The 15,694-nt window shown below is 39.5% G+C and overlaps 1 protein-coding gene across 1 annotated transcript in view; it reads right to left on the reverse strand.

Annotated features, from left to right (window-relative positions):
- Positions 1-525: 525 nt before the first annotated feature.
- The window catches only part of LOC128645056 (acyl-coenzyme A thioesterase 1), a 30,348-nt gene continuing 15,179 nt past the window's right edge, over positions 526-15,694 (reverse strand). Inside the window, exons 2-3 of the mRNA XM_053697806.1 lie at positions 2,064-2,266; positions 526-1,383 (exon numbers count right to left, since the gene is read on the reverse strand). Coding sequence (XP_053553781.1) covers positions 808-1,383; positions 2,064-2,266 — 779 coding nt within the window. The 3' untranslated portion in view covers positions 526-807. The remainder of the gene's footprint in view (positions 1,384-2,063; positions 2,267-15,694) is intronic.

The raw sequence follows: 15,694 nt of genomic DNA on the forward strand, positions 1-15,694 counted from the left end.
TTAAACGTCTTTCTAATTTACTATTATTATTAAATTACTTCATTCTCTTGGTATATGTTGTTGAAAAGCATACCTAGGTATGCTTAGGAGGGAGATAGCGGCTAATTGGTGGCTGCACGTACATGCCTTGTCATTTGCACACCAGATATGTTCAGCTAGCTCCAAGTAAAATACTTTGGAAAGTTGTTTAAAATGGTATGCTCCGAGTCATGAAAGAAAAAATTAGGGGTTTCATGTCTTTTTCATCAGACTCAACAAACCACATAAAAAGTACAGGAAATTTTGCATTTAGATTTCTGAAATTGTGTTCAAGATATTGGAGATTTTTTTTATTACTATTGCAATTACCACTAAAATATGTTTAATTACATGTAGTAAAAATGTAATTTCTTTTAAATTATTCATAATTTTCACGTAATATAATTCTGAAAGCTGTGCTGTGACCACTGACACCCAGTAGCCACACCAAATGAGATAAGGTAAACAAGTTTATGAGGCATGCCATGAAATACAAAACAATGCAGATTTTGCTAAAACATTTATTTTATATGCATATATTTTGCAATGCAGTTCTAAATTATGCACATTTGCTATGCATGTATGTAAAAAAAATAATATCCATTCAAAAGTATGGCAATTGGAAGTTTGCAGACTGCAGCCAAAATCTATAATATAAATATGAACTAGCAACTTTGGCCATCTGAGGTTTCTACCAAGCATCAGTCACACCTCACAGAGGTATTAAATAATTAAAGTTTGGCTAATTATTTCATTATTGTGTAATCCGATCTTATAGTTTCTAATTTTTTATTTTAAATGCAAATTAAGAAAATTTTGTATTTTCTGCCAGGAGTCTTCCTGGGCTTGGCAATGAGCTTGTATTTCACCTCCTCCAAGGATAGGTACTCCCAAAACTCTGTCAAAGGCTGCCAAACAAAATGGAGAGCATGGTGGATCAATGTGATGTCCAGTTCCTGGATAAGACATGAGGGTAAAGTTGTCCTTCCCATTTTTTTGCAAACAATCAGTAGCTGCCTTGGCATAGGCAGAGCTCCCCCAGTAACGATCATCTTCTCCTACTATGAATAGAAAATGTCCTTCAGCTTTTTCTATAGGGATAATACTTTGGCTATTATCTGGATCCAGAGGGTCATCAAGAGCTTCAGAGACATCAAACACACCTGCGTCAGATATATGAACACGGCTCATATTGTACCTCAAACCGGGCAAAGTGAATTTTCCGTAATTCAGATTGGCAGCAGTATTAGCACAGCATCCAGAAATAGAAACCGCAGCAACCACTTGAGGTAAGAAGGTCATCATTGACAGACAGAGATCTGCCCCCTTCCCGCTTCCAATCACTCCAACTCCAGGACCTTGAACCTTCAGTTAAAAACAGAGAAACATGAACTTTAATTTTTAAATTTTTTTGGCCGATATTACTATGTAATTTGGGTAAACCATTAACTTTTAAAGGTTTTATGGTATTTTCAATGATGCTTTTGTTAAAGTTATACTAAACCCAATTTTTTTCCTTTCACGATTCAGATAGCGCATGCAATTTTAAGCAACTTTCTAATTTACTCCTATTATCAATTTCTTCAGTCTCTTGCTATCTTTATTTGAAAAAGCAAGACTCTAAGCTTGGGAGCCGGCCCATTTTTGGTTCAGCACCTGAGATGCACTTGCTGATTGATGGCTAAATGTAGCCACCAATTAGCAAATGCTATCCAGGGTGCTAAATCAAAAATGGGCCGGGTCATTAGCTTAGATTCCTGCCCTTTCAAATAAAGATAGCAAGAGAACAAAGAAAAAAAAAATTATAATAGGAGTAAATTAGAAAGTTGCTTAAAATTGCATGCTCTGAACCGTAAAAGAAATATGTACACCAATATGTATTCTTTAGCTGAACATTTAATTCTGTATAGTCAAATCAATAAAAAAAAAATTCACAACTCCAGCTATGTATCAATAAACTGTACTGAAAAGTCTATAGCCTTAGGAATTGAATACTGCATTGACCAGGAACATACTTTGTTAGTTTAAAGTGTAACAATTCCTACCTTAGGATGACGACAAAGAAATTTTGCTGCTTCTTCAAAGTATTCCAGATGTAATTCGGTCATTGCTGGAGGAAGATCTTCAAATGCTATATAAGGCAGGGCCAGTGAAGCAAAACCATGGCTTGCCAGTAAACTGGAACGATATTCCACTAACCCACCATCATCCCCAAACATATCGATAACACCAGGGAAAGGACCATCACCTGTTAATTAAATAAAAAAAAAACCTTTATCCAAACTGCTTTTGATGGGAAAAAAGTTTGAATTTCAGAATATTTGCATCTGCAAAATGAGACAGATTGGAGAGAGGATGGGACCAAGTGTAAACAACAGTAGCTTAGGTCATTTAGATAATATTTACATGTCATATTACACCATTATAAAGATAGTGCAGAGCTGTAATCAGAAGGCAATGGCTGTTTTTAATAAATAGAGACTATAAATAGCATTTTAGAGCACATAAACTAAACCATAGACACAGGTATAGAAGATTGTGGCTTAGTATATATATATATATATATATATATATATATATATATATATATATATATATATATATATATATATATATATATATATATACACACACACACACACAGATACATACATATACATACACAGTATCTCACAAAAGTGAGTACACCCCTCACATTTTTGGAAATATTTTATTATATCTTAATGTGACAACACTGAAGAAATAACACTTTGCTACAATGTAAAGTAGTGAGTGTACAGCCTGTATAACAGGGTAAATTTGCTGTCCCGTCAAAATAACAACACACAGCCATTAATGTTTAAACAGTTGGCAACAAAAGTGAGTACACCCCTAAGTGGAGATGTCCAAATTGGGCCCAATGGTTTGAGCCATTTTCCCTCCCCGGTGTCATGTGACTCAGTGTTACAAGGTCTCAGGTGTGAATGGGGAGCAGGTGTGTTAAATTTGGTGTTATCACTCTCACACTGGTCACTGGAAGTTCAACATGGCACCTCATGGCATAGAACTCTCTAACGATCTGAAAAAAAGAATTGTTGCTCTACATAAACATGGCCTAGGCTATAAGAAGATTGCCAAGACCAAAACCATAAAGCGGTTTCACAGGACAGGTTCCACTCAGAACAGGCCTCGCCATGGTTGACCAAAGAAGTTGAGTGCACATGCTCAGCATCATATCCAGAGGTTGTCTTTGGGAAATAGACGTATTAGTGCTGCCAGCATTGCTGCAGAGGTTGAAGGGGTGGGGGGTCAGCCTGTCAGTACTCAGACCATACGCCTCACACTGCATCAAATTGGTCTGCATGGCTGTCGTCCCAGAAGGAAGCCTCTTCTAAAGATTATACACAAAAAAGTCTGCAAACACTTTGCTGAAGACAAGCAGACTAAGGACATGGATTACTGGAACCATGTCCTGTGGTCCGATGAGACCAAGATAAACTTATTTGGTTCAGATGGTGTCAAGCAGGTTTGGCGACAACCAGGTGAGGAGTACAAAGTTTCTTGCCTACAGTCAAGCATGGTGGTGGGAGTGTCATGGTCTGGGCCTGCATGAGTGCTGCCGACACTGGGGAGCGACAGTTTGAGGGAACCATGAATGCCAACATGTACTATGACATACTGAAGCAGAGCATGATCCCCTCCCTTTGGAGACTGGGCCGCAGGGCAGTATTCCAACATGATAATGAGGACCACTGCCTTGCTAAAGAAGCTGAGGGTAAAGGTGATGGACTGGCCAAGCATGTCTCCAGACCTAAACCCTATTGAGCATCTGTGGGGCATCCTCAAATGGAAGGAGGGGGAGCGCAAAGTCTCTAACATCCACCAACTCTGTGATGTCGTCATAGAGGACCCCAGTGGCAACTTGTGAAGCTCTGGTGAACTCCATGCCCAAGAGGGTTAAGGCAGTGCTGGAAAATAATGGTGGCCACACAAAATATTGACACTTTGGGCCCAGTTTGGACATTTCCACTTAGGGGTGTACTCACTTTTGTTGCCAACGGTTTAGACATTAATGGCTGTGTGTTGTTATTTTGAAGGGACAACTAATTTACACTGTTATACAGGCTGTACACTCACTACTTTACATTGTAGCAAAGTGTCATTTCTTCAGTGTTGTCACGTGAAAAGATACTGTATAATAAATATTTACAAAAATGTGAGGGGTGTACTAACTTTTGTGGGATACTGTATATCTATCTATCTATATATAAATATAAATATTTAAAATGTTGGAATTTCTGAAAATTCTGGATTTGGGAATTCCAGGATTTGGTGATTTGTACTTGTATTTTGATACGTGTTTATTTTTTTTCTATCTTTACATGCAAAACACATAGGAAAAAGAAAACACAGTAACAAAATTATTACAATATAGGAGGTGGTCACCTTATTAGAGCAATGTTATATTATATTAGAGCAATGTGTCAACTCCAGTCCTCAGGGCACATTAATGGACCAGATTTTCATGATAGCTAAACTAAAGCACAGGTGAAATAATCAGCTTATCAGTAACCATGGTTTCTTGCCCTCTTCCATCAGCTATTTCACCTGTGCCCTAGTTCAGATATCATGGAAATCTAGCCAGTTAGTGTGCCCTGAGGACTGGAATTAAAAAAAGAAAACATTGAATTAGAGCGCTAGTTTATGAATATCTGTTTTAAGTACATTTCTGTATAAACTGAATAAAAAACATTAAATGCACACAATTCACCCTTACAACTTATTTTTCTTTGTAGAAAACACGGATAGCCACACTAAATTGGTTTCTTCTTTAATCTCAATCTTTAGTACCAATATCATAAACCAGTAAAATTCAAGGAGATAAATCTGTGAAGAAAGATCACACACAGAGGGCGCCTCCTAGTGTAATACTGTGGTTGTAAAAGAAAATGTGCAAATCTTGTGTTGTGATTATACTCACAAGGATAGCAGCACCCAATGTGCTAAGTGACGCAGGCTGTTAACTCTCAGTGTCCCAGCAAACTGATCCTAGGTATGAGGACAATGGCCCAGCTGTCCGTACCGTAACAGATCAAGCTCAGGCTTCCAAAAAGTTCAATATATTTTATTTAAAAACAAGATAAAAACTGAGGGTGCATGCATTCACCAAGAGCATCTAAAAACAATGCAGATTACAGATTGCAACGCGTTTCTCAGCTGAGAAATGCGTTACAATCTGTAATTTGAATTGTTTTTTTGTTTTTTTCCCCCAATTTTTTTTAAATAAAATATATTGAACTTTTTGGAAGCCTGAGCTTGATCTGTTTCGGTACTGACACCTGGAACATTGTCCTCATACCTAGGATCAGTTTGCTGGGGCACAGAGTTCCCGGCCTGCGTCACTTAGCACATTGGGTGCTGCCATCCGTATGAGTATAATCACAACACAAGATTTGCACATATTCTTTTACAACCACAGTTTTACACTAGGAGCCACCCTCTGTATGTTATCTTTCTTCACAAATTTATCTTCTTGGATTAGTTCTTTTTTCTTTGAGAGGAGCAGCCGTGACATAAATCTTGGATTGCACCAACTGGAACTGAAACTAGACCTCACACTGACCAGACTGTCAATCTTCTATTGGACTCAGATAAGCATCTTGTTTGTGACTCAATTTGTGACACAAATATTGTGTTATCTTCACTGTATAGTGTCTATTTTTAGACCATTGTCTTTTCATTTTGTTTATTTTATTATTAATACTTTCAGTTTTTATGATTATCACTTCTTTGTACTATTGCGCCCCCTAGAGTTGGACACGTTTTGTAAACCAGTAAAATGTCTCACTGAATAAAATGCATAACTAGTAAATTAAAATATTAGGAAGTACTTGGCTGCTGTTTACACAAAAAAAAAAAAAAAAAAAAAAAAAAAAGTACAAAAATAAAATAAGGATAATAAAAAGGACCTTCTTCCATAAGCCTTTAAATATATTTAAAGGGACAGTCTAATTGAAAATGTTTATTGTTGAAAAGATAGAAAATCCCTTTATTACTCAAACCCCAATTTTGCATAACCAAAACTGTTATAATAACAAATACACTTTTTACCTCGGACTACCTTGTATCTAAGCATCTGCAGACTGCCCCCTTACCTCAGTACTGACTCATAAATAACTCCCCAGGAGTGAGCACAATGTTATCTATTTGGCACACATGAACTAGCACTGTCTAGCTGTGAAAACTTAAAATGCACTGAGAAAAGAGGCGGCCTTCAAGGGCTTGGAAATATATGAGCCTACATAGGTTTAGCTTTCAACAAAAATTACAGAAAGGACAAAGAAAATGTAATGATTAAATTAATTTTGACTAGACTGTCCCTTTAATCTATAATGCTTTATGTTGAAAGAAAAAATTGAGTTGTGTCCCTTTTATGATTCAGATAAAAAAAAAATATATATATGTTCTATTTATTGTTTTTATTGATATATTCAAGGAAACAGCAGTAAATCATACATTACTTAATTATACAATGTTTTAAACCATAGTACATCAGCAACAATGCCATATCCATAAAAAAACAGAGGTTAAAAGGCAATATAGCAACAGTTGTCTGACATTGTAACTGGTATCAATAGATGAGGTTACGTTAAATCAGTATGAGCACTGCGTGAAATATACAAAAAGAAGGTCTTGTCAAAGAGAGAAGTAATAAAAAGTACTAGAGGAAAAGATATGAGAGAGAGCGAGAAGAGGAAGGAAGGGAGAAGAAGAAAAAAAAGGGGGGGGGGGAAGAGGGTAATTGGGAAAGGAGAGGGAAATTTGCCCTATAGTCTAGAGCAAGCAGGGCCTGATGCAACATAAACTATCTAAGATAAGTTTATATATAAATATAATCTCGTAAAAGAGATTTGATTTCCATAATATCTCAGTCTACCGGTGTATCCCTATTCTGTGCGCGAGTGTCTAGAGTTTTTGCCTGTTTGTGTCTGTCCCATACTTCCAACATTAGATAGTATGTATCCATTTTGTTGGTTTTCATGAAATGGAATCTCTCCAGGGTAAGGAGATCGTCCATCTGGGCATACCAATCATGTAGTGTCGGTGATTTCCACCGTATAGGGATAAGTTTTTTTGCTCCATTAATCATCATCAATAGAAGTGATTTTGGAGCTTTGTTTTGAATCTTTGGTATGCCCCAAAAAAGCAAGGTATACATCTGTGGGGCTAGGTCAGCTTCTGTTATATCAGCTATTGCTGTGATTATGGCCTTCCAATACGCTGAAATGACTGGACAAGTCCACCAAATATGATACATCGTCCCCTCCCCGCCACACCCCCTCCAACACGAATTTGCAATTGCAGGATTGGTTTTATATATATTTACAAATTTTGAAACTGGCACTAGGAATAGTGGGTTTAGGGATAGGTAGATAAATTATCCGGTGCTGACCCTAAATATATATATGCAAGAGGGGTTAGGTAAGGGAACCAAAAGGTTTAGGGTTTATTTAGCACTCATCCCTAAAATTGTAGAATTTAAAAAATTGAATTTTTAATAGTAACCATTTAAAAAAAAACCAAGGAGAATCCTTGATAATGTACCCTCGCTAAAACTGTGCACCTAGCCCCCCTGTTTCCTGGCCGATAGCAGCTCCCTCGGCTTCAGGTGTCAGGGACTAGGGACAGTGTTAAAACCAAATGTAGATGCACAACAAAGTGCTTTCCGTGAGCACAAACGCGTTTCGGCTGTATTAATCAGCCTTTCTCAATGTGAACAAGTAAGCCGAGGCCCGGGTGCCACCCCTTTATGTAGTGCTGGTAAGGAAGTTCATAACCAATCCCTCTCTCACATTGACGTCCGCCCATTCAGTGACCAATCCAGAGCGGTGTGTGGTAGGCGCGATTGTCATTTGCGGTGTAATTGGATCCAACATTTTTTGACGTACCAATCATTAAGTCTGCAGTGTTACAATGGGGACCGGCTGGTCTATCAGATAACAATCCTTTGTAAATATCGTCATTAGATGTAAACAATGGCATAAGTCCCTTTATGCAACTAGTTACTGCTTAATCTATAGGTTGTTATATCATTATTCATATGTATGACTAATATACACATATCCATAGGCGTTATTTGCCGGCTTAGGTGCTGCATGGCTACTTATTTGCTGGCTTAGGTGCTGCGTGGCTACATCAGAATCATGGTATCAAACTAATGTGGCAATCCATGTGTTATGTCAGTATATCCTGTCTCTATCAAGGATCGATATATATATATACACATGATCGTTATCCAGCGGCTTAGGTGCTGCATGATTAGATCCAGTCCATGTTATGGAACCTGTGTGGCAATACCTATGTTAGTTGTTATGTGTTATCCTTCTATAGATATTTGTTTATTCCTTAGCGTATGGTCAATAAGAGCATATTCTCCCTATGTTAATTTAATACAGTATCCTTTCTATTCAGTACGCTGTATAATCCCTTAAGGTTCCCCCTTAATTTTGTACTGTGTGAGCGTTCATAGTGGAGATTATTATGATCCTATTTCTCAGACATATTTCTACCTCTCATTGTACACCTTAGTATATTCCGAATTACTTGAGCATATACAGATTTATAATAAAACATAAGTTTTGGTTCATTATCATTTTAGGGCCCAATATACTAATTTCGGAGTACGGAGTTTTACTAGGTTGTACCTATGTTTCATTTTCTAAAACTCACTATACATATTCTCCTATTCAGGTGCTGCTCATTTAATTGCATTAGTATGAAAATACATATACAATATAAAAGAAGCTCATATGTGTAGTAAATGGTATGAATCATATTTTTGAGGGTAGTGACGTTAATCTGAGTCATTGGCAGTTGGATTCCAATTCGGAACATTATAAGGGAAATGGTAATGTGAACTTCTCAAAAATATATATAGTACTACGGGCGGCACTTTAAAAATGTGTTGTCCGTTGTTATTAATTTAAAGACAATTATTGATGAATATCTTAGTATAGTATAAATTTACAGTATCATCAGATATACTTGTCTGTTACATTAACTTCTGAATACATGCAACATTAGAAGTTGCTAGACAACACATGAAGATGATCCTTCTATAGATATTTGTTTATTCCTTAGCGTATGGTCAATAAGAGCATATTCTCCCTATGTTAATTTAATACAGTATCCTTTCTATTCAGTACGCTGTATAATCCCTTAAGGTTCCCCCTCTTCTATAGATATTTGTTTATTCCTTAGCGTATGGTCAATAAGAGCATATTCTCCCTATGTTAATTTAATACAGTATCCTTTCTATTCAGTACGCTGTATAATCCCTTAAGGTTCCCCCATTGGGAGGATTGGTTTTATGTAATCAAGCAGGGGTAAGATACCACCTGCTCATAAGTTTGAAGTGCACCTCCTGAATAGCAACCGAAGAAGATGCCTTGGCTGCAGTTTGAAATGCTCTCTTCCACTCGGAAGGAGAAGCGTCCATGCCCGTCTCCCTGACCCACGCCCGAGCACAGGCTGGGAGTATTTCCTCATCCCCTACCAGTAGGAGTTTGTACAGAAGCGAAATTGTGTGTCTAGTAAGGGCCTGTTGCACACACAAGGATTCAAAAGGGGTTAGTGTTCTATTCATTTCACCCTTATACTTGTGGGTAGAGATAAAGTGCTTAATTTTTAGTCTGTGAGAACCATGATGTGAAAAGTCTCCCATCCCAACTCTGGAGGAATGTCAGTGAGGCTACATCACCCTCATCTAGTGCGAAATGTATGACCCCCTCCCTTAGGCTGTAAGGTTGTCTGTTGGCAATTTTAGCGTGCGCCAGAGGAATCGCTGGGTGCTCCCTAATGGGGGTTAGTGGTGAATAACGCGAGGAGATTTTGCTTGCAGAGGAGAGTACTCTGTCCCATACTCGCAGTGTTTCTTGTGCAATTGGATAATGAGTCAATATCGCGGGCCTATAGTGTGGCTCTATCCAGGCCAATGTGGCTGTGTTTCCTTTACTAAAGATTTGGTTATCGAGCAGGACCCACGCCTTATGTGTAGTATTATGACTCCAGTCTATAATGTGCTGTAAGATTGTCGCCCTGCGGTAAATTTGAAGGTTCGGGAGGCCCAACCCACCCCTGTGCCTGGGTAAATGTAAAGTCTGCCTATTCACTCTACTCCTCTTCCCCCTCCAAATGTAGCTGTCAACGTTTTTTTGCAGAAGAGCAAGGTAAGCGGAAGGTAAGGGACCGGGCAATGCCTGTAAGAGATATAATACCCGAGGGAGAATGTTCATCTTTATGATGCCCAGTCTTCCTAACCAAGATATAGGCTTGTTACTTCAGGACTGAAGGTCTCTTGTCATTTCATAGTTATAAGTAAAGAGGTAATCTGCACTGCCTGCCAGATTGATCCCTAGATATTTCATTTTTCTTTTAGCTATGCTAATTTGTAGAGTATTTTCTAGGTGTAAGATGGTTTGAGCAGGGGCCGATATGTTAAGCAGTTCCGATTTTGTGATATTTAGGTGAAAGTTAGAGACCTGTCCGTATTCGTTTAGCTCATTTAGAATGTTTTGGAGCGTAGACTCTGTACCTGTCATAGAAAATATAATGTCATCCGCATACATTATCATTTTGTGTTCTCGATCTCCTATGGCGATACCCGATATGGATTTGTTAAGCCGAATTTTGACTGCCAGCGCCTCTATAGATAGAAAAAAAAAGTAGAGGGGACAGGGGACAACCCTGGCGCGTGCCATTGGAAATTGTGAATGAGTTTGAGAGGGCGCCATTAGTTCTTACTTTTGCATTTGGGTTGGAGTAAAGCGAAAAGACCAGATTAAGAAATGGGGTGCCAAAGTTCATCTTCCTCATCACCTCCCTGAGGAAGTACCAGTCTACTCTGTCGAACGCCTTTTCGGCGTCCGACAAGAATAGAGCCAGCGGTATAGATCTGTGCTTGGCATAACTGATAATATTGAGGACCCTGAGAGTATTGTCCCTGGCCTCTCGGCCAGGCACAAACCCCGCCTGGTCTGTAGAGACTAGATTCGGGAGGAACTTATTAAGTCTAAGCGCCAAGATTTTTGCTAAAATCTTCACGTCGGTATTCAGGAGCGAGATGGGTCTAAAATTACCTGGTTTATCTGGCACCTTCCCAGGTTTTGGCAATACCGAGATATGGGCTTTCAACATCGACGGAGGGAGTGATTTAGATGTAAATAGGTCATTAAAATTGCCTGCATGTGAGGGACTAAAGTGTCTTTGAAGGTTTTATAATACTTAGGTGTCAGGCCATCCGGACCGGGGCTTTTTCCAGATGGGAGGTCCCCCACTGCTTTAAGAATTTCTTCTGGTGAGATAGGAGAGTCCAGGGACTCCGACTCCTCAGGGGAGAGCTGGGCCAAGGGAAGTCTCGATAGATAAGCTGATGTGAATATTTTTTTCTTGTTTGAATGTTCCTTAGCGTCTAATGATAGTGTGAGGGAGTCAAGGTTATATAAATTGCTATAATATTGACGGAGAATATTAGCTATTCCCTTGCTATCCTGTGTCACCTTACCGTTTGAGTCAGTTAATGTATGGATGAAAGTTTTGAGTCTTTTGCGTCTCGTTGCCCTCACGAGCAATTTGTCAGGTTTATTTCCCAGATCATAGTAAATTTGTCTCAGGTGTAAGGCTTGTCTCTGCGACTCAGCGTCTAGAATGTCTTTTAGGTCTCTTTTAGCTTGTTGTAAGTCATGTGAAATTTTAGGGTCTAGAGGGTTTGTTTTGTGGATGTTTTCTAACTTAAGTATTGAAGATTGAGCCTTTTCATATTTGAGTCATTTCTCTTTCATTACCTTAGCTTTATATAATGTATAATCCCTGCCTGAAGGGTGTAACGTTCTCCACACGTCATGCAGGTTTAAGTCTGCGAGAGTGTGTTTGAGAGTCTTCAGTACGTTTTTAGAGATACAGGATTCAGAATTGGAGGTATCTAGGGAAGGACATACTGGAATGTTAAAGTCACCCCCCAACATCACTGGTCCCTTTGCGTGGTCCAGGAGTAATCTTGCTATCTTTTTGAAAAATTTGTGCTGTTGGACATTAGGTGCATATACGTTAAGTAAAGTAATTGGTCTCCCAAATAAAAAAATAATAGCAAGTATCTGCCATCCGGGTCTTTGTGCATTGTTGTTAACTGATACGCTGCTGAGTTATGGAATATTATGCCTACACAGTTCTTTTTTTGAGGGCCAGATGCATAGAAAGCAGTAGGATATCTATTATTAAGCCATTTTGGCTCTCTGCCTCTCTGAAAATGCGTCTTTTGTATAAAGATAACTGAGCTATGCAATTTAGATATCTCTCTAAGTGTGATAGAGCGCTTACCAGGGCTGTTAAGTCCATGTACATTGACTGTTGTGAGCGTTAGATTACGACCCTTCTTGCGAGAGTGTGTGATATTCATTTTGCGGTGGTGTGGCGGAAAGACGTACCGGTGGGTAGGGGGAAGATGGAAAAAAAAAAAAAAAAAAAGGGAGGGGGGGGGGGAAAGAGGGGAAGGAAAGGAGGAGAGGTTTAAGGGGAAAAACAAAGATGAGGGTAGTGTAGATTTAAGATGGTGGTACAAAAAGATAAGATTTAGTAGTGTTGAAGGCTATAATAGAAAACAAAGAATAGATCAGTGAGTTTGCACAGAGAATGTGCCTAAGAGGTAAGATAGTTCGACAGGGTAACAAGGATTGTTCCCTGACAAAGTGCACCTATAGAAGTTAGTGCACTAATGGGGATGTGACCCGGTGGCTAGGGTGGGTCTCTGTGGAAGCTGTATTTTCTAAGTGTGCGTGTGAATAGCTTCACCTGCCTGTTGATATCTTAATGCATGTGTGTTATATATGTTATAAAATTTATCAGTAGTGAATCGTATAACTAAGGCAGAATTTCATCTGCTGGCTAAATATTGTATTGGAGACTGTATCTATTGTTTATGTAAGGGTTACTCGATGCAGTGGGGACTAGGTGTTAATATATTGGTGAGGGAAAGAGAAAAAGAGAGGGAACATAGGCATATCCCACCTATTCTTTATACAACATGTAATCATAATAAAGTAAATTGTTTTATAACAGGGAAAACTTATCAACTTGAGGGGAACAGTAACATTTCAGTATTAACATACCGCAACTTTTCAGTTTAATTAGTCTCTCTCTTACTTTCTAATCTAGATGCTAGTAAGTACAATGTGGGGAGTACAGCATAAATTTTCAAATCATCAAACTAACTTCCTCCTTTGGGTTGGTCATGTAGTGCAGATCTACGTTAGGAGGTATATGCTCTTAGCCGCATCTATCTAGAATGTTCATAGGAAATGCCCCTGGGTGTATCCATACACATTTACTTTTCTGGTGTCATCACCCGAACACAGCCATGCTAAATTACCGTAAACATATTAAGCTATCATTTGCAACTCTGCCTATTAAACTATACTATCTACAACATTATGCTGGGATAAATTTGTTCCAAAGTAGAGAAAAACATATCAATTTGAGGAAAACAAGACAGTTACATTTTTACAAACATCAAACTGAACCCCTTTTCTTTCTCCATCTTCCTCCCCCCCCCCTCTTTTTTTCCCCCCCTTATATTAGCAAATACCTTACCGCTGGCGGTACAAAGTCAGCATGAATGTTCTGTAAGGAGAGCCATATGTTCTTAATTAACTAGCCGAGCTATATGTCGGCACAGAAAAAGAAAAACAGGAAAAAACAAAGGGAAATAATTGGAACTTGTACTTTCCTTACGTGAGTGGGGTTTCCACCACATCAATTGTTGGAAGTTCTTGAAAGGCCATAAGTCCCCTGATGTTACTGTCAGTCTTCTGTATTCCTGGTGGTGATAGATCTCTGAACCTGCAATAGATTCGTCACCTGCTGGGGCTTGTGTGCGTTGCAAGTTTCCTTCACTTGGACGAGAAGGAATTTTCTATTGCCAGATGAGAACAGAATTGTTCTAAGTCTTCTTCAGTTTTATAAACTGCAGTCTTATTGTCCTTTGTTGCAATTATAGACACCGGGAACCCCCATCTATAGGGGATTTTGTGGGACTGCAGAATGGATGTTAGGAATGAGAGTGCTCGGCGTTTCTGCAGAGTGGTAGGGCTTAGGTCCCTGAAAATTTGTATATCGATTCCCGCATGTCTAATGGGTTGTATTGCTCTGGAATTCCTTAATATATCTTCTTTGTCTGGGAAATGAAGAAGCTTCACAATAATGTCCCTGGGGGGGCCTTAGGTGGAGGTCTAGCCCTGAGAGCTCTATGTGCTCTTTCTATTTGAATATCAAGAGCGCCAGGAGTCCCTTTGATAGTGAGGAATAAATCCTGTAGATACCCGGCAATAGCTGTAGGAGCCACTGACTCAGGCACTCCCCTGATCCTCAAATGATTGCGGCGGCTACGGTTTTCCAAGTCCTCAATTTTATCATTTAAGGCGTCAATCATATTCTCATGGGAGGACACTGTAGTAGACAATGTTTTCAACTCAGATGCTGATGATGTGCTCTGTTCCTCTATCACGTTCAGCCGCCCTTTAAGTGTGGTGACATCTTTATGCAGATCTTTATACAATGCGCTTACTTCGTGCATTGCCACCTTAAGGTCTTCCTTCGATGATAGAAGGCTTAGGTCTGCTTTTGTAACGTAATCTGTGGGCAGATGTTCTGTACTAGGTATTTGGGCATGTGTATCTGTCTGTCTTTCCCCTGTCGCCTCCAATTGTGCTGGTTGAGACTGCTCAGCAGGCCTTAAGCAATGGCCCATTGTTTTGGTTAGTGTACCCTTCTCCATTTTTTGTGCTTTCTTTTGTGGCATCACTAGAGGGAGAATCTCCCTATGACCTATCAAGCGTAGATCCAGGCAATTAAGTGGGTATCTGGTATATATGCCAAGAGGAGTTATTGCAGCTGAACTCTAGGTCATTTATTTTTTTCTCCCCTAGGCCTGACCTCTCTTATCCGGTAAGCTGAGCCCAAGGTCCCCAAAGGTCTGCTGTATGTGAACACGGTAAGAGTCAAATTGTAGTCAGCCACCACTCCCACCCTCCGGTTGCCACTAGTGAGGTAATGTGTGTCGGGATCTTATCTGACAGACCTCTTACCGGACCCGTTTAACGCCTGTGACGATCTCTCTCAGAGGGCCCAGGGGAAGAGCGACAGGTGCTGTCCGTGAAGCGGTTATCTTCCGACAGTGAGCTGGGCTGACAATCCGTAGGGTCACACTGCTGCTAACTTTCAATCCGCTCAGCCGTATCCTTTTATCCTCTGCACACTCGCCACGTGGGTTGTCTGCACAGGTTTTGATCACTGCATGGGAGAGAGCGGTCCGGGTATTGCGGCCAATCTATGTGAATGACTCTGGTTTTGAAAACTTGTTTCGCTATGTTCCCCAGCTTTTAGGAACTACTGATGTGTGGAAATATTCTTATATTGCATAGTATTTATAGCCCACAGAAGCCACCTGGCCTAAGAGCTCAAGATTTACACCGCCATTCGGCTCCATAGTTAGGCTCCGCCCCCAGAACATATAATTTTTTTATTTAATAGTTTTTATTTGAGGTTTGAAATAACTTAAATGATGCTTACCCGATCATTTTCTTTTCTTCAGATGGAAAGAGTCCACAGCTACATTCATTACTTTTGGGAATTCAGAACCTGGCCA

Source organism: Bombina bombina, chromosome 1 (genome assembly GCF_027579735.1).
Source record: "Bombina bombina isolate aBomBom1 chromosome 1, aBomBom1.pri, whole genome shotgun sequence".
Taxonomy (NCBI): Eukaryota; Metazoa; Chordata; class Amphibia; order Anura; family Bombinatoridae; genus Bombina; species Bombina bombina.